This window comes from Cryptomeria japonica, chromosome 10 (genome assembly GCF_030272615.1).
Source record: "Cryptomeria japonica chromosome 10, Sugi_1.0, whole genome shotgun sequence".
NCBI classification, from domain to species: domain Eukaryota; kingdom Viridiplantae; phylum Streptophyta; class Pinopsida; order Cupressales; family Cupressaceae; genus Cryptomeria; species Cryptomeria japonica.
Genome location: NC_081414.1, coordinates 675000900 through 675021318, shown reverse-complemented (window position 1 = coordinate 675021318; position 20419 = coordinate 675000900). Strand labels below are relative to the sequence as shown.

General features: G+C 43.8%; 1 protein-coding gene across 2 annotated transcripts in view; it reads left to right on the top strand.

The window, feature by feature from the left end:
* The window catches only part of LOC131077013 (protein LONG AFTER FAR-RED 3), a 219276-nt gene that overhangs the window by 136801 nt on the left and 62056 nt on the right, over positions 1–20419 (top strand). Inside the window, exons 13-14 of one of the 2 annotated variants that reach the window (XR_009113516.2) lie at positions 19526–19653; positions 20042–20157. Coding sequence is in view for 1 of the 2 variants with exons in the window: in XM_058014372.2 (XP_057870355.2) it covers positions 19522–19653; positions 20042–20157 (248 nt within the window). In the remaining variant the exon portion in view is untranslated. Of the gene's footprint in view, positions 1–19521; positions 19654–20041; positions 20158–20419 lie in introns of those variants that run through there. The other variant, XM_058014372.2, reaches the window with a different exon arrangement.

The window sequence follows — 20419 nt, the reverse complement described above, 5'->3', positions numbered from 1 at the left end:
GCCCCAGCGGGGTCGAGGGGTAGCGCCCCTCGCGGGGTCCTGGGGCAGCGCCCCAGGTGTCGCCGCCAACACCAATTTACAACCTTCAGAACCCCACGAAAGTCCATGGCGCGCATCATTTCTGTGATATTTTATGATGTCAAAACCCTTCTTCTACACTCCAATATTTTCAGTGTCTAGGCTCCAGACTTCAGCAAATCATTTTAAATCTGGCCGTCGTCGTTTTTTTTTGTTTTTTTTTTTGGCACTGTAATGTCCCCGATGGCACCCCGGCCATACAACCTCCCTGTACAGTCAACAACAACACTGGCACCTCCAATCGTTCGGCCACCTTCCCGCGCGGTCGACACCCTTCTTATCGTACGAACACACCTCCGGTCAACAACAGCATTGGCACCTCCGATCATACGGACACGCCTCCGGTCAACAACAGCATTGGCACCTCCAATCGTGCGGCTGCTTGGTCTACCTGTGGCGGTCCTTTTTCCCTTGCGTGGCTGTTGCGCGTTGCTGTGCATAAACCCTACTGTGCGTGTTGCGTGGTTGGGCTATGCGGTGTGTGCGGTGTCCTCCTTTTCCTTTATCCCTTGCTGTGCGTGGTGGCTAGGTTGTGTGGTGTTGTGCCCCTGGCGGTGTGTGCGGCGTCTTCTCCTTCGTTGCGTGGGGTGTTTTGTTCTTCTGGCAATGTTTTTATCCTCCGCAGGCTGCTTGGTGACCGCCTTCGGTGGCCCCACCGTCGGTGTGATCACCGCACGGTGGTTCCACCGCACGATGGTTCCACCGTCGGTGGTCCCACCGCACGGTGGTTCCACCGTCGGTGGTCCCACCGCACAATGGTTCCACCGCACGATGATTCCACCGGACGGTGGTTCCACAGTCGGTGGTTCCACCGTCGGTGGTCCCACCGCACGGTCGTTCCACCGCACGGTGGTTCCACCGTCGGTGGTCCCACCGCACAATGGTTCCACCGCACGATGGTTCCACCGTCGGTGGTCCCACTGCACGGTGGTCCCACCGCACGATGGTTCCACCGCACGATGGTTCCACTGTACAGTGATGCCACCTTCGGTGGTCCCACCGTACGGTGGCCACTTTCTTTTTTTTCCCACCGTACGGTGGCCATTTTCTCCCCTTTTTTTTTCTTTTTTTTTTTTGACCGTATGATCGCTGTCATACGACCATGCGATTTTTTTCAATTTTTTTTTTCTTCCAACCGTACGGTCATCTGCCGTACAGCCCCGTACGGTGGTGTTTTTTTTTTTTTTTTTGAATTGTCTAGGGAGTCTTCGGCTCGGGTCCCCTCTCTCTGGGATCGCCCTTCATCCTTCTCAGTTTTCCTCGCCCAAGAGTCGCCTGCTGTGGTCCTGTGCCTCTTGAGTCACCTGCCTGGCCTCTCGAGTCCCCCTCCATCCTCTCGGGTCCCCCTCCGGGCTCTCGGGTCCCCTACGCGCTTCGCGTGGTAGGGTTTCAATTTGGGCCCGTTGGTGGCAAGTCTATTTTCAATGGCCATCGAAAGACCTAGAGCCACAAATTCTACAGGGACCACGACCTCCTTCCCGTACATAAGAAGAAGAAGAATAATAAAGATTTTGAAAGCTGTGGCCTTCCACACAAGGTTCCAATCGTTGCCAACACTCTTCGGATTATCTACGTCGCCAGGGTTTGGGGCGTCTCCCTTCCAATCTTCTTTGTATTCCGGCAGGTACACCTCTGTTGGTTGCTCTGGTTCCTCTACTTCGAGCCTGTAGCTTTGGAACATTTCATAATCCTCCATTTGCCAGTGGAAGAGCCCATTAAGTGAGCATACCTCATTTTCAGAACATCCCTCCAATTCGAGCACCCCTTCACTGTTCGGCTCCATCGCGTTCTTGCCCTTGCTTTCATCGGGACCCCCTTCCCCTTTATTAGAGTCCTCTGAGTCCGAGTCTGAAGAGGCGAGCTCTTCGTCGACATCTTGGGTGTGTAGGTCAATGGTATATTTCCGCCCTCCGTTCTCCATGGAAAGTGTATTTTTCTTCCAGTTGTGGTTTACCCTTGCGTTGATCAACCACGCTCTCCCCAGGATGGCGTCATAGCCTTTCTTCTTCGAGGGAATAACCACGAAATCTAACAAGAATGGTTGCGTACCAATCGTCACTTGCTGGGCCATCAACAAGCCGAGTGGCTTAATGCCGTGTTGGTCCGCTCCCACCAGGTTGAATGTGGGTGGCCATAGGGTGGGCTTCCCCAGCCGCTTCCATGTTTCTTCTGGTAGTACATTCACCCCAGATCCACCATCCACAATGGTGTCCTTCAGAATGGTCCCACGGATACCCATTTCTACCACAGCTGGGTGTCTACCACTGCTCAAGGCTAGTAACATCGGGTCAGTCGAAGGGCTGACGGAAACCTCCACCTATGGTGTACTCTTCAAAGTGGTGGTGGGAACCCCTACTTGTGGTGAACTCGACGATGCGGTGGCGGGAACCCGTACCTGTGGTGCACTCGACGCTGCGGTGCTTTGCACATTGGTGAGGATGGCAGTCCTCAATTGTGGCATAGATTCTAGAAGGTCTTTTACCTTTATCGGTACCTCCATCTGCAAGATTTGCCCAATGATGTTATTTTTCGCTTTCGTATTGAATGATGTACTCACCACCTCGTTGTCCCGTCGTTCGGTCGTCATCTCACGTTCAATATTGGCCTTTGCCTCCCGTAATCTCTCCTTCTCCATACGGGGTTCGGGATAAGTGGCTTTTTTTGTGTGGGCGCGGGTGATCGCCAGTACTTCTTTCTCACCAGTCTTCTCAGCCTTCTCAATGTTGAGGAGATTAACCCCTGCCTGCGGGCAATTTGCGTCCTCATGGTCGCTTGGCCCACACCAACGGCAGAGGTGCTGAGGGGTGGCTTCCTTCGTGCAATCACGGGCGAAGTGCCCCCACTGATTATAGGCCCTACATTGGATAATTGGCCGGCCCTTGGCGTCATACTGGATACGGCTTCCGTTATTGTTATTGTTGCTATTCCTTCCACCGCCGCGTCTGTTGTCCCGGTATCCTCCAGATGATGCCGTTGTGTTAGTATGTTGGCCGGTACCCGCTGGTGCGGATGTTGTGGCCTGCTTCGTGAGCAACACCTGGTTCATTTGCGTACCTCGGGTTTTCATGTTGTATGGGCACTCCTTGGTGAAGTGTCCCATCACTTGGCAAATCTCGCAGAATGCCTTCTTTTGGCAATTACCCTTTGTGTGCCCTTCCTCTTTGCACTCAGTGCACCATATGTCCCCTTCGTTCCGACCAGTGCTTCTCATTATTTTGAATTCCTTTCTCATTCGCTCCATGTCTTTCTGGAGCGCTTGCACCCGTTTGCCAGCCTCGTCGTTGCTGCTGCTTTCCTGTGAAGAGTCATTGTCCTCGGATGAGGATTTATTACTTTTCTTCTTCTTTGATGTTTTGTGTTCGCTCTCTAGGTCTATCGCCCTATTATAAGCGTCGTCATATGACGTCGGGGGTACAATTTTCATCTTCCTCCGTAGGGAGGATTTCAACCCTTCAACGAACCATCGTTTCTTCAATCCATCTGCGGGTTGGCTTTCCATTTTACCCAAGAGTTCTTTCAGTCTCCTGCTGTATGCCCGTACTGTCTCCTTAGTACCCTGCTTGGTACTATATATCTCTGTTACAATTTCGTTGTCGTCACGGAGCAACCAAAACTCCTCCGTGAATTCCTTCTGTAAGTTAGCCCATGTGGCCACTTTTTGCTTATCTATATCGGAGTACCAATCTATGGCGACTCCATGTAACGTGGCTGGAAACTACTGTACCCAGTCATCCTGGTCTGTTACTCCGTTGGTAGACCAAATGGTTTCACATGTACGGCAGTGCTGTAAGGGGTCTTCCTTGCCCTCCCTTGTGAACTTTGGCAATTTTTGTTTACTCGCCATCCCACCGCTGGGTCTCGCTCCTCTAATTCCTTGTGTGCTTGTACCTGGCGATCCTCCGCCTCCTGCAACTGAACCTCCACTCGTACAGTACCCTTGTGCTCCCTCGGCACCTTCGGTCGTACCGTCACCTTCCGTTGTCTCCCTTCGGTTGTCCTCTGAAATGGACAAATTCTTTAGCAAGTCTCTGGTAGCGTCGATCAGGTTTAGACTTCGCCTTGTTTGTTCCACCAACTCTTCGCGGCTTCTTACCCTATGGTGGTATTCTGGCGAACTGTAGAGTTCTCCTTCGGCACCCTCCGTGACTCTTTCTGGCAGCCCTACAATAGTGTAGACAGTGTAGTTCTCTCCGTCTATCTCTGCCTCCGCAACCTCCGTGACACCTCCTGGGTTCCCTTCGGGCAACCCCTCGGCCGGTCGTCCCTCGGCAAGCTGCCTTAGCCTACGCCTTCGTTCTATCTGCTGTCTGAGATTCAACGCGGTTTGTGCCACTTCCCATTCGTCACTCTGAATCTTTTTATTTTTGTCCTTATTTAGTCTATTGGGCATAAGTCACTTCCATACACAGCAACCACACGCCATGTACACAAAAAAAAACTTTTATTATTTTTATTTTTTATTTTGCCTTTCGGCCACAATTTATGTCAGCACTGTGTCGGGATGATTACAAGGTTCGATTTCCTCCTAGCCTGGCGCCATCTCGTTCTGTTTCCCGTCGGTTGTTCTCTTCGTAGCGTTGCAGGATTTGTTGTCGTCGCTCTTCCTGGGCAATCTCCTCCAGGCGGGCCTGTTGTGCCAGCGATGCCTGTGCAAGCAACCGGGGGAGGTGGTTCATCAACCGGTTTACTGTCGGGCTAACCTCCAGCGCTGTCCACACGGCACTTGGTGGGATTTCTGCCTCCGCCGCTTCTCGTCGAACGTATGTTTGAATGGCTACCTGGAGCAAAATTGAAAATTCTCGCGTTGCCGTGTCTTCTCCTATATAAAGTTCTATCCGCGCGTCGTCGGCCTCCGGGTTTACTTCACCAACGGGTAGGCCCATTGTGTCTGTGCGCCATCTGTGTCTTCCGTTCCCAAGTTCGTCTAGGCAGCGGTGCCAAATGTTTGCCCTCTCGGGTAAACGGTTAAATGCAGAAAGTAAATGCACAGAACATAATGAAAATATATTAAATAACCAGCCTCTATATTAATTCCACAGTCCATGTACAATAAGTGCTTATAAAATTACATCTGACACGACTAACATGATCCCACTTCGAAGAAAAGGTACACAATATATAATACCCAAAGGGGTGCGACACAACCGTCGTGACTCCAACTACCTACCCGTCGGCTAACTAACTGACCGCCGAAACTCATTATTACCGACGACAACATAAACATAATATAACAACATAACATAATGATTATTCCCGGCAACAGTAGAAAAAACATGCTTCACTTTATTTTGATAGTAGATTGTGCACTCCCTAATATGTTTGATAACATCTTCCTAAAGTTGAATCTTTCTCTTATCTACCTACAGGTCTTGTAAATCTTTGGCATCCAAACATTGGTACTTAAAATAAGAACATTTGCTACTAAAAGCATTTCACGCTTCACAGTTTCATCTAAAATATTAATATCCGAGATATGCTTAAGATAGCCTTTGAATTAACAAAAATAGCAATAATACAATAGAGAGTAGACATTTAGGAGAGAGTATCAATAACTACATCTATTTTAGCTTTCATACACTCTTTATCAATTCATAAGCTTGAAGCTTACTCACTTTTTTTGTTGACCATTCAATTTATGTTGGCCAATGAAGAGCTTCAATTTCGATTGTTCTCATTGTTGGTGCCTAGTGTTTTAGGTTCTTTAATGCCTAAAACCAAGCCTTTCTTTGACCTCCAAGGGTGTTAAACTCAACTTAACAAATCTCTAACTTGTGATGAGGCAGGGCAACAATGGATCAATTGTTGAAATTGAGTATTCTCTTCTCCACTTCGTGGTCAACTAGACCTAAGGTGGGCTTCCCTAAAGGTATTTTCAACAGAATTAATCAACTCAAGATGAATGTTGAAGATGTTGTAGTGATACCTAGTGTATACTTGGTCCCAAAGTCTGTTATAGACCAAAGACCAACTTATTGCACATAAAAATCTCTTATTAAGTTGATAAGCACATTGTTGCAAAACATCAAGATGTGTGTAGGCAAATCTTTATTCTCCAAGATGAGAACTTTTAAGACATCCTTATAGATGTTTTTCCTAATTGAAATATTGAGTCATGAGGTGCATACTGTTAATGCATAGTAGCTTCGGTAAGATAAATGATTGAATGAGAGATAAATGAAGTCTCTCATTCAATCATTTATCCTATCGATAAACCATTTAGAAAACTTCAAACTAATTCATTTGGTAATTATTCCTCATTCATATATCAAATCTACTCAGTCGATCAATATCGATAATCATATTATAGCATGGCATATCGGTGATCACCGATGGTTATCGAGTTAATCATGTATCCCGATTTGTATCGGATGTGTTTCCAGCAATAAATTAATAATGATTATCGAGTTGCTATTGGGTGACAAAGTATGCACCGCTTGACATACATAACCTTTAGTTAGTCGGTTAACTTAGACACCGATTTACATCGGTTAACAAGCCACGCAAACACCGTTTGGCATACATCGTAAATACCGTTTGGCATGTACACTAAGTTACGTGGACCTCGATTAGTATCGGGCTGGTAATTAAATAAACACCGATTGATAGTATATATCAAAGGGTGCGATCAAGTAGTGTCTTGAACGGTCATGTCCATAAGACATGACCGGTCAAGGCACTGCTTGATCCTCCCCTCTTGCATATATATATCAATTGATATTTGTGAAGAGGATATTGAAATCGATAAATACTCCTCTCACCTGCCAAACAAAGAAGATAGTCAGATTTATAATAGAGATAGATATTACATAAATATAGAGAATACAAAATAGAATATAGCTTGCATATTGAATTGAAAATTGAACATCATTTTACACATACAATCTACTTTATTACTCCTAAACTATTGGTCAAAGATGTTTTCATTTTAAGAATATGGTAAAGCATCACTTCTAGGACTGACACCTATTCCATTAGTTTGTAGAGTCATCACACACCATGAGAGGCAACATATCAAAATCACAAAAGAATGAGTTGTTTATATACATACACTGCATATATGATATCGAATAATTGAATACACGTAAATTTATCTCTAGACAACAGAAGTCCATATGTAATAAGGAAAGGGTCATTACAAAGCCTATAACAAGTTAGAATGTTATCTCATTCATCAAAATCATTATTACATTCATACCAATGTATGTGGCAAGAGATAACTTAAGTATAGAATTCCCTTGAAGATCTACAAATGGATTTGTGGAGACATTCAGTTACATAAATCATTTACAATACAATAACCTCCTTGTAATTTGCAAAAGAGACTTCTAATGGCAATTGGATTTGTAGGAGTAAAAAAAAATTGAAATTCATAGTGCAACCACAGTTTGAAAAAGAAAAGGATACACCTCTTCCTCCATTACGCTGGTCAGAAATTGAGATAGTGGACTTGATTCATTTGATGAGACCGATAATGGCATACACAAGGAGATGGGCCGATCAACAAGTTGCAAAGTTGAAATCACAAAATGCTTCTCTAATGTATGCTTTGATAGGAGATATGGAGTCATAGTCTTTCGATGATGAAATGACCGACAGTCAACAAGAAATTAGTACTGAGTTCGACAGAAGTAGGCAAAAGGATGAAAGTCACAAGAAAAATAAAGATGTAGCTAGTGAAGAGCCAAAGGAAAAAAAAGGCAAAAGACAAGTTTAACTTGCTCATGAAATAGTAATTCTTCAGTTCAAGAGGTTGTTGTTTTCGTAGACAAGAATGGAACATCTATTGTTGAGAATGAGCCATCAAAGGAAAATGGATCAAATCCAAGAGTTCAAGATGGTGAAGGTATAAATGAGTCTATGGAATCTATTTTGCAAAGAAATCAGGAAGAAAATCCTTTTCAGGCTGTGGAAATTGATGATGATCAATCAATTGAACCGATTCTACTTGTGGAAGTCTTAAAGGAAAGGTTGAGTTTTTCGGATGAGGAGCTCAATGAGGGGATGATATCGGCATTGTGAAAAGTTCAAGAAGAAGAAGAGTTAGATGAGGACAAGGAACAATTTACAATTCCTGAATGGTTGAGGGAGCAAATGAAGAAGAAATTTGTGATAGAAAGTAATCCAGTTGATACGTCGGAAGATTTTCTAGAAAGGATTGGTAAGATTGTGGAGAAGAAGAAAGCTAAGAAGTATTCCAAGATTATACAAGAAAGTTCAAGATCATAAGTAGACAAAGCAAAGGAAGACATCACTCCAGAAGAGTATGAAATTACAACTCTTGATTTGGGATTGGTAACACAAGAGCAGTGATTGAGGAATTTGATGAGTCCTTAGAAGCTATCAAGGAGAGATGGAGGAAAGCAGAAGAAAAGAAGAATCAATTTAAAGTTGAGAATCAGCAATTGAAAGACTACATAAGGCGCGTGATGTATCCTTCTCGACAAGAAGATTAGACATTTGCACCACCTGTAGTTCTTCCAATGGAATCAGTTGAGAATTTTGAAGATATGAAAAGAACGGCTCAAGAGACAAAGGAATGGATGGGGAATGCTTTAAGTGAATCAAATGAATTCATGGAAGACTTGCTACAAGTTTATGGGAATTCTATAGCTATCTTGGATAGAATTCAAATCATAGTTGAATTGTGGGAGGACTTTCATGATCATCAAGACAAAAATTACTTTGTGTCTGCATGTGCTACAGGATATTCCTAAGCAAACTTTGGTAGAAGGAAAGATGATGGAAGTGAATCAAGCATATGATTTTCATTGTTGGTATTGTGTATTGATCTTCAAAAGGGATGTTCTTGAGAAAGAATATGATGATTGTAAGCCGGTTAATTAGTAAATAAGGCTTTTTGGAAATGTATTAAAATAAAACAATAGTATTAAGTTATAAACTACGGGGTAGTTGGTTGTCTGACGGTTGATGGCCTAAGCAACCGCAAACTCTTTATATTTAAGCTTGTAGCACATTTGGAAGGACATTCCAGGGGAGATTAATATGATATACATCTGTGTTACATTTAATATATCTCGGCATACTGTATTGTGTGTTGTTGGTTCCATGATAAGTTCTATTATGTTTTGGTGTTGTGATTCGGATCTTGGTGTTCTGTATACTACAACTCAATCCACTTAGGCTACTAACATTTTGGCGCCGCTGCCTAAGTCGAATCCGGAGGTCTCAGGAGGGAAGGCTGGCGGGATGGAAGCATAATGGGTCGTGCATTCGACCAAAGCATCTTGGTAACAGACAGTGACGTAGAGGATAACACTGAAGTAACCAGGAAGGATCAGTTGACACAAGACTTGATTCCGCGTGGGATGTTTCTATCGACCGGTACGTACAACGAGAAGCGGAATTGAGCACTGTCTTGGCTGGTACGGTACGGGCGGAACTCAACGTGAACCAGGCGGTACATGATCTCCTGGGTAGTCTTCCATGGTTGTTGGCACGTGCACTCGTGGAATGTGACGAGGAACGAGAGAACGTATGAAGGGAGCAACGTAGGCAACAAGTGCTCCAACAATACAAAGAAAGGAATCAAAGGGAAGAAGAGCAGAGGGACTCCACACAGCGGCGAAACCACCGTAGTTCCAATAATTAATGCCAAATACACTCAACAAAGGTCAAAGAGACAATCCTGGGAGGAGCAAGAAGGGAGCCAAGAAGACATAGTGAGGAGATACCTGCGCATCCAGGAGCAACTGGAGAGGCGCCTGAAACTCTATCGGATAGTTGAGGAAGGAGGGAGCCTGGCAGAAGGTTCTCAGTAACATACACAAGAGTGGGACAGGAGTCACAACAACCTACAGGCAATAGAGGGTAGTGATAATTGGGAGCAAACAACTGCACCAACCGAGTCATTCAACAATCCCCAGAGTAACCTGGGGAGTACGAGAATGATGGCACATACCCCCGAAAAGCAGAAACTTCCCAGATTCAATGGAATAGGATCAGAGGATCCTGCTCGTCACTGTAAAACTTTTGTCACCATATGGCAGGCCAATGGCGAGAATAATGAGGACAACTGGCTGAAAGCATTTCCAGCCACCCTCCCTGGAATTGCCATTGATTGGCACACAGACCTGCCCACCACTTTAAAGGATACTTGGAAAAAACTTGCTAAGGTGTTCGAGGAGGAGTTTCAGTTACTTCGGGACGATGACGAGATCGTAGCAGAAATATACAACACCAAACAGGGCAAGAGTGAGACGATAAGGTGCTACTACCGCAGGCTGAAAGAATTGATTGGAAAAATGGACAATACCCCAGCCGATGGTTTGACGAAGCGATTGTTCATTGAGGGACTGAACCCATCCCTGTGGAAAAAGATGAAGGTAGTATCTCCATCTACTTTCATGGACGCGTACAATAGAGCCATGGACATTGAAAGCGAGAACAAGACATCGAATGGTAAGAAGCGCACAAGTGACGAAGATAGTAGTGGTGAAGAAAGCGAGGAGGAGTCCCGAACGATACAAGCACTCCAGAAGGATATGAGGCGGATGATGCAGGAAATGCGGACTCAGAAGGAAGAAAGTAGGGAGGGCAGGGAACTCTGGTGCACAGAGTGCAAATTGGAGGGGCACACAAAAACCAAATGCCCAAAGAAAGTTTTCTGTGATATCTGCCAAGTGTTGGGACATTCCATCAAGGAATGTCCCTAAAACGTGAAGGCAAGGAGTGCCCAGGTACTATATACTCAAGAACAAGCAACACCACCAACTACACCCTCCAAGAACACAAACTCAGACGCATCACCAGGTGGCTATAGGAATAGTCGGAGGGGGAGTAACAACAATAGCAATAATAATACCCCACGCGGTCGCATCCAATATGATGCAAAAGGCAGACCACTGATACAATGCCGAAGGTGCAACGAATGGGGCCATTTTGCACGCGACTGCCAGAGTGGTGTTGGACAAGGAGGGCTACTTTGCAAATGGTGTGGGCCAGGCAACCACGAGGATGCGAAGTGTCCAACACAGAAAGGCGTGAACATGCTAGAGATAGTTCAGCCGGAACCAGAAGTACTGGCTATTACCCGATCTCATGCAAGGAAACTAATGTACCCTGACCCGGGTACAGAAAAGGAAAGAGTGAAGGAGGCACAAAAGGAAGTAGAATGGGAAATGAGTGCGGAATGGCGGAAGACAGTATCCCACAAACCCACCAACACCATACGAGCCACCTCTGAAGAAACCATAATGAAGCAGCTACTACAAACCACCGTGCCGGTTCAAGTAGCGGATTTGTTGTAGACACTACCACAACTACGGATAGCCATAAACCAAGTGGAGGAGACCAGAAAGGAGGAAAAAACGCCAGGCGACAAGGAGGAAGTGGAAGAAAGGAACCACTCAAAGGAGACCGTTGACCCCATGTTTATGACAGTAGGTGTGGGCAGAACATGAGCCATAGTGGAAATGGAAATCATGGGCTACAAACTCACCAATACAATTGTGGATGGAGGATCAACAGTAAATGTGTAATCAGAGGAGACATGGAAGGCCTTGGGGAAACCAACACTGTGGCCGCCCGCATTCCACCTGGTAGGAGCAGACCAGCAGGGGATAAAACCAATTGGCACACTCATGGGACAAAAGGTAACCATCGGAACCCAACAATTCTTTCTAGGTTTTATGGTTTTATCTTTAGCAAGGAAGGGATATGATGCACTCTTGGGAAGAGGATGGCTCATCATGGCCAAAGTGGATCACAGTTGGAAGACAAATACTCTCTCAATCGAAAGTGAAGGAAAAAAATATATCATTAATCTATAGAACCAAGTAGTGAGTCAGGAAGTGGCTTCAGACTCCGGGTCCGAGACGGGGGAGGATGGTGAGATGGAACCGAATGAAGAGGGAGTCCTCCGCTTAGGGAATTTCTCAGAGGACGAGACAAGTTCTATCAATGGGCTATTACACTGGAAGATGGAGGATTACGAAATCTTCCACCCAGAGTGTAATGTGTTGGAGATCCTTGGGACCAAGGAAGACGAGGATGGTTCTAAGTCACAAAAGCTAGGAACATGGGTTTAAAAAAATTGGAAAAACAAAGAAAAAATTAAAAAAAAGAGAACGCAAATAAAAACAATACGCATGTAAAGAGAAGGCCATAGAAAGATAATAAAGACCAGAGTAGGTATAAAAAGTTCAATATGGGACCAGCAAAATAAAGGAAGGAGTGGTCCGAAAAAGACTAAGTGGAGGATAAAAAGCATCCGACATGTTAGAAAAAAGGATAAAAGGGCAAGGGGGCACATAATTCCTTGCAAAGGCAACGAAGGGGAAGTGACGAAGAGGGGTGCCGCGGGAGGTAAACACCGAAGGAGTACGAAGGGCATATGCACCACGCAGAGCGTACATGCACCCGAAGGAGAGTACGCAAGGGGCACACGCGGCAACAGTTGGGGTGTACGCGAAGGCGTGAAAGACGTACGCGAAGGGGAGCCGTGGCGCGAAGGGTGTACGCGAACGCATGAAGGGAAGTGGTGGCGCGAAGGGCGTACGAGGAAGCAGTGGCGCAAAGGGCGTTCGTGAAGGCGCGAAGGGAAGCGATGGCGCGAAGGGCGTACGAGGAAGCGGTGGCGTGAAGGGCATACGGGAAAGTGGTCGCAAAGGCGGAGGGGGCGTGCACGAGCCAAGGCGTACGCAGCGCAAGACCTAGGCGTACGCCTTAGCCGCAGGGTGCACCACGGGCAGGACGACTGTCTTTAAGGCCACGACGTACACAAACTTAGTCGCAGTGTACGTAGTGAAGAGGTAAACTTATTCCATCACCCTCACAGTGTAGACGTCGGCGAAGGAGTTCAAAGCCACGAAGGGTTCCTGTTGTGAGAATTGCACACCCATCCCCGTGTTGGACAGGGACCCCCCCAGTTTGTGCCTTTCTGTCTTTGCGGAAGAGGAAGGGGATATGAAGGGTCAAGTGCCGCTAAAACCAAATTCGGCCTCTAGGGCCATATTGCGAACTTAAAACTCCCCAATTCTCGCAAAATCGCCTAAATGTGAAGAAAGAGTTAAGGCCTGCAATGATGTTGAAATGCCGATTTTTGCCAAGGGATACAAAGGAGATAAAGAATGCAAAGTACCAAGGTTGACAAACTCGCCCAAGTGCCAAAACTCGCACTTTTTGGAAAAAAAATCAAAAGTTGGCAAAAGTGCCCAAAGGGCCGAATTTGGACCTTTAAGTGAAAATCTGAAAAGTGAAAAGTTGGCAAAAATGCCCCAAATGGCCAAATTCGGACTGTTTAGCCAAAATGTTAAAAAGTGAAAGTTGGCAAAAGTGCCCAAAGGGCCGAATTTGGACCTTTAAGTGAAAATCTGAAAAGTGAAAAGTTGGCAAAAATGCCTCAAATGGCCAAATTCAGACCTTTTAGCCAAAATGTAAAAAAGTGAAAGTTGCCAAAACACTCCAAATTCCAAAAGTTTGCAAAAGTGCCCAAAATCGCGAAATTCACCATTAAGGGGTGAAAATGTCAAAGTTTTTAAAACTTTTCGAACGCCCCTCTTGCCCAAAATTGCTAGGAACAACTAAATTCGCAGAAGGAGTAAAAGCGTTAAAACTTGGGAAATTTTCAAATGACCCTCCAGGCGTTAAATTTTAATATTTGTTAAATTAAATTAATTAATTTTTCAAATTGATTTATTGAAATGAAATTGATCGTTCGCAAGTCGTAGGACGTCATTAGAGAACCAGGAGAAAGACCTGAAACGCAAATCGAAGAAGGATCGCAATCAAGGCCAGGCGTTGAAGACTGGAAAAGAAAAAAGATGTGGGAATGCACTGTAAGAGCGCGAGAGCAACCAAACATTGGGAACCGTGCCACTGAACAAAGATGAAGTCCACCACCGGGACCAAAGACCAAAGAACACTCTGAATGCTGCAAGTTTATGCCTTCTCGAGAAAAAGAACACAGCTGGATTTAATTCCAGGAATTCAATTTCTAAAAATCTGAAATTGTTTTATTGTAAAATTGGTTGTAGGTCCCACTCAGATATTTTGAAAGAAAGGGGAAACAAGTCAGTTGTGGACAGTTATGTCCAACTACCGGATAGACTCAAATTGAAGCCAAATAGTGGCAGGTAGTTGAAATTGTGGTTGAATGGATGAGTGAGAATTTAATGGGCATGGGTTAAGGCTGCTAGTTTTTGGAAGGCAGATCAGGACCCTTGGATGCAGTCCATCCTGGCCTCTGATTCAAATTTGTAAAACTATAAAAGGCAGAGGCCTTTCTTTTGTAAAGGGTTAGATAGTTAGAGATTTTTGTTACATAGTTAGACTCTGGTGAGAGAGTTAGATTTTAGAGTTAGAATAGGTTAGATTTTAAGCAGTAGCATAGAGATGCTGTAGAAATTGTTGTAATAGGCAGCTAAAATCAATATATAGACATTGATTTGGTGTTTATTGTCTTGTTTTCATCCTGTTTGCATGGTTTCTCTCAGCATTTTAGATAGATCTTTCTATTTTGGGTGTGCATGTATTTGATAGATTCAGGTTCATACCATTGAGGATATACTGATTGTGTATCCTTTTGTATGGTTAACCTGAGCCTTTAATTGTGCTTAGTTCAATTGCAAGTGTCCGTCTGAGCTGCGCTAGAATTGGGTGCTTAGCCGTGCGTCTCCAGTTTGAAAATCTTCCAAGTCCTTTTGAAGATTGCACTGTTCCTGCAAGGTTGTGAGCTATTTTGGCCAAGCAGGAACTGGTTATGTTGAATCCGTCTACCCGCATACCCGTGTTGTTAGTTTTAGATCTCCTAACCCTTTCCTTTTGCTTTTTATTATGTAATTCGAGAATCACAACAGACCAGCTTGTTGCAAATCGTAAGTCCCCTTGTGCTCCCAGCAAAACACATCGACCACTGAGTAATCCCGCAGTCAAGACCTGACAATCAAAACCTTGAGGTCGTCCCCTTTGATCAAACAAAAAACAGCATTAGGGATTTCCTTATCTCAAGAGAGGATAGGATACTTAGCGAGTTTATTCTATTCTGCGTTGGCTAGATGAAGTCGCATGTTCAACGATTTTAGACACGTCAACAGGTCCACCACTACAGTTACACAATAAAGGAGAAGCATACACCAACAAGGCACAATATGGTGAAAGGGAGTCACGACAACCCTAGAACAGGAAGTTACGACATAAATTACAAGGCCCGTACTTCTAACAAGCAACCAATGGCCACTCCAGGAACCAACAAAAGGCCAGGAGAAAGCACAAGAACAGGTAACGGTGGAGAACCTCACATTTGAAGGAGTTGTTGGAAGTGAGTGCAGAAGGTGGCGGGAAAGCAATGAGGAGGATCACCCCCTGAAAAATTCATTGAGGAGAGCAGAGGTTGGTAAAATCATTTTTATGCCTATCTTCAATTTAAAAGAATTTGAACCCATACTGCGCGCCATGGTTCATGGATGTGAGCGGGACAAGAATAGATCAGTAATCGACTATTTGGGACAAACGATGGTCATTTCTTATGCACCCAAGGAGTTCAGGAAGGTTTTCGAATTCCAAGTAACGGTGATTCAGCCATGAAACCATTAGCAAGAATGTCTACAGAAGAGAAGAAGCGGCTACTGGAACACATTTGCGGTAATACGCTGACATAAGAGCAATGGGACAGTTTGTGGTAGAATAGTAATAGAAGGGGCCTGAAAAAATCCTACATCACCTCACCAGAGTGGAGATGCGTTATGGATGTCCTGAAGAGTAACCTAACAACAACAAGCCGAGCCTCCAATGTTGCCATATGGATGCTACGCCTCATGTACGGACTGAGCAACGAAAAAATATACAACTGGGGTCGGGCCCTATCCAATCGGATAAAGGAGGCCATGCTCCTTAAACACAAAACTCTGTACATGCCCCATCATATCATTGCCCTCTTCTTAGAAGCATTGAGAACCCAGGTGGTGCCAGAGTATAGAGGAGTTTTTGTGGCCTCGAATCGGGTGGAGCCCTACAAGCCAGCCATGTACTATTGGCTACACCTAGACACTTTTACGGTAGTACCCACAGAGACACCCAGGAAGAAAGCAAGGCAAGAACTTGCAGGGAACACAGAAGATGGAGGGGAGGAAGATGACAACCCTGAGGAAGAGGCAGAGACGGGGGAAGAAGAGACATATATCTCATCTTCATCTGATAAAGACGAAGGGGAGTTCCGTATGGAACAAAGCCACACTATGCATGGATCAGAAGGTGATAAGGAGGGTAGGGCATGCCCAGAAGTTGCAACATTGGAACTAATGGGCATGGTACAGGAAGGGGGGCACGTAGGAGGTCTGCCGCAAGTAGGGCCAGGAAGCCATATGGGGGGCATACGAGCCGTTCCAGGATGGGGAGTAAAGAAAAAGGTACTTTTCAAACCGGCACAGATTCCCACCACGACACACTTGGTGCTAGGGGTTGCAGGGACCCCATCCCAGCTAATAGACTTGAGGCGATAGTGCAGGGGCCCACACTCTCCATATAAACATATCAATGGGTGTGGAAGCCGCTAGAGTTGTCGCATTAGTAGTGGCACCTATAACTGATTCTCCCGGAACCATGGGTGAAGGAAACACAAAACAAGAAATGCACCTGGTTACAGAAGAGCCAGAAGTAGACATGGGGAAGGGAACAGAGGAAACAGACATGGAGGCCGAAATGGTTAGCCTGTTGGCCAGATTTCAAATGGACATAGAGGTTCCACCACCATCACCATCATTGGGGTTTGACCAATAGGAGGAGAGCTCGAGGATTGGAGAAACTAGGAAAGGGCACAACACGTCTTCACCAGCAGAGGGTGTCGGAGGGTTTGAAGTCGTTGCGCAACATTTTCTTTCAGAGTTGGAATTAATGAGGACAACTACACAGAGGATGGTTAGATCATTCTCGAGGATTCGATGTGCCTGCTATAGTGAAAGCAGCGGACGCACTGATGGCATTTATGGCAGAGGGCTGTTAGAGGGAGTTCTCAGAGAAATTGAGAAACCAAGGTTGGCCCGACAAGGAAACTCTAGAGATGGTAGCAAACTGGGGAGTACCACAGATTCTTAGAGGGCATACAGGAGGAGATCAGGAGGTGATGGGAGCTCTCACTACCATAGAGAGGACCTTCCGTACTACATTCTTCCAGCTCCAAGGAATGACCTGGAAAGCAAGCAAAATGAAAGGAGAACACACCTTATCCCTACAGTGAGAGAGTGAGCTGAAGGAAAGAATCAACGCTCAGGAACAAGAAGTGGCACAAGAGAGAACCACGTGGCTGCGAAAGGAATAAGAGTTGGCTGCCTTTGAGAAGGACCAAATGGATGCACTCAGGCTTCTTAAAGCAACACCGGGGAAACAACTCGTTGCTGAAAGAGATTTGAAGACCCTCCGAGAGCGTGCCACGACAGGAAGAGGGACGTCCTCTTGTCCCTCTTAGTAGATAGTGTTTGTTGTTATTTTGTTGTTTTGTGTCGTCTGGAAGACGACAAGTTTTGGGGGGGAGGATGATGTAAGCTGGTTAATTAGTAAATAAGGCTTTTTGGAAATGTATTAAAATAAAACAATAGTATTAAGTTATAAAGTACGGGGTAGTTGGTTGTCTGACGGTTGGTTGCCTAACCAACCACAAACTATTTATATGTAAGCTTGTAGCACATTTGGAAGGACATTCCAGGGGAGATTAATATGATATACATCTGTGCTACATTTAATAGATCTCGGCATACTGTATTGTGTGTTGTTGGTTCCATGATAATGTTCTATTATGTTCTGGTGTTGTGATTCGGATCTTGGTGTTCTGTATACTACAACTCAATCCACTTAGGCTACTAACAATGATTGCATTTAATTGAGGAAAACGGTCAAGTAAATCTAGGACAAATTCCTTGTTTCAATAGAAGCAATACTTGTGAGTGAATGATAATGAAGATGTGAATGTAAATGACTTGAAGGATAAAATGAAGATTGTCTTCTTCAAAGCTACAGGTTCTATTATGAGTAGACATTTGTAGGATACTACTACATTCCTAAGTTTCATGAATGAAATTCCAAAGCAAAGGACAGAATGGGAAAAGGTTTTTGTGAATTGTAATGAGAACTTCGTAGTCATTGAATTCAAGGTAGAGGCTAGGCCAAGTGTATCAATGGATGAGCTTGAACTTGTCATGTCCAGGTTCATTGAATTTTTAAGCAAGGAAAGATGTAAGGGGCACATAGTTCTAGAAGATAAGTAGTTATGATGCTTGGTGGCATGGAATTTTCCTATTTGCTTCCACTCCTCACATTTTGTGCCAAGGAGGGTGCTCTATTTTTTTATTGGTCATTATGTATTAAATTTATTGGGTTAGTAATTGTAACTAACCTGAATTAGGGTTTTGTTGTCTTAATGTTGGCCATTGCTTTCAAATCAATCTAGCCCTTCATTTGTAATAAGAGCTGTATATAAGTCTTGGTGAGTTCATTTGTAGCAAGAGACTTTGGGTGAAATTGTTGCTGAGATACTGCCAAAATAAGTGCAAAACTTGTTGAAGCTTGGTGAGATGTTGTGTTGTTTTGGATATTGCATTGATTCCTACTTCTTAATTAGTTAAAGTCTTGTTTACATCAAGTTGCATAGTTGAATGAAAGAAATTGTTGATTTATGATAAAACCTCTTATGTTCATACCATTTGTGATTTGTTGATTGCAAATTGTAGTGCATGGTTAGTCTGAACCTATTACAAAGCTCAAGTTTGATTGCTTTATTCTCATTGTTCATATTGTTGATTTGCTTAAAGGATTTGAAAATCATTAATGTACCTTAGAAGATCACATCATCTTTGTGGAGTTGGTATCCCATGGCCAACCAAAATATGGTTTGGTTTCACTAAGTCAATAGCAATCTCTTGCATTGTTAGGAATAGCTTAGATTTCTAAACTTTCATTCTTTTGCATTTTATTTCAAATCATTTTGTTAGGATTAGTTTCAAGAGCGTTATGGAAAAAAATAAGTCATTTGAGGCTTTGAATTTGGAATTATTAGAGTTTTCCTTGTGAAAGAATTGATCAAGTATAGAACCATTGTGTAAGTCCCTTTGTGATACCAGCATATCACATTATTTCACTGAGACTATCCGATTGCATGTACAGACCTGACTAAAGAAACCTTGGGGTTCCCTGTTCATAAATTTATTCTGTATAGTTTACCTGTGACATTCATCCATTGGCACCATATTCCAAAATTGCTGTCTTTTTCCAAGTTGGGCACTTTTTCTTTGAAGAATCCAGTTGTCTTTTTTTAGTATTTGAGTTCATTTGTTCTGAAATTTTTATTCTCTGTAAAATTCGGATGCATATGTATTATGTACTTTATATGGGTTTTCTTGGGGGTGCTTAGAAAGAGATTAATATGGTACATATTTATGTAGTGGATCACGCTTCAACAATCTTCTCTATTTTACTGAATGATATTCTTACCATCAGCCAGAGCACCTCCTGGATGATGCAGCCTCTGCTATAAAGAAACTTGGAGAAGGGCGAGCTGTACAAGAGTCCTATCTGTTCAATTCACTCCTCTCAAGCAATGCTCGATTGGCATTTGGTTCAGATTGGCCGGTAAAAATTCTAAAAGCATTAGTATTTAGCTTACATTCTTTTTTGTGGGAACTTTATGCTTTTTATATGAGTTCCATTAATGTGAAAAAAGAAACATTTACAATGTACATTACTTCCATCAATATGTTAAGAAGATTCCATGTAGAAGTTTGCAAATTTCATCCAACTTTGGCATGATTGACATTATGTGTTGAAATTTTATGTTGCAATCAGAATTTTTGTTAATGCTGTTCAAATTCAAAAAAAAATTTAGAATCTTATTTTCTTAGCAAAGATAGAAGTCTGGAGTACAGTTTTCTCCAAGCAGCATTGCTGATCATGCCCATAAATATCTGAAGAATTGCCATGTTTGTGAAGATCCAACTTACATTATTCTTTATTGGTCTAGGTTGTAGAACTAAACCCTTTAGGAGGAATAAAAGCAGCCATTGAAAGAACACCACATGATTGGCAGTCACCTTGGAATCCATCTGAAAGCATCACGGTAGATGCTGCATTAGACGGGTAAGAGCATTTTCCTCCATTCATAATACTCTTCTTATTTGCTAGGTATTGTCTATAGAATGTCAGATACATATTTGGTTTATAATTTTATGTTGTTCCATACAATCCTTAAATACACCCAATGGAGAATGGTGAGCTGTGCAGTTGCATTGAATTTTATTATTCATAACTTACAATTTTCAAATAGAAACTTCACTAAGCTTTCTAGACAAAAATATTAAGAAAGGGTAGTTTGCTTGCAACAGTCACACAGATGAAAGGC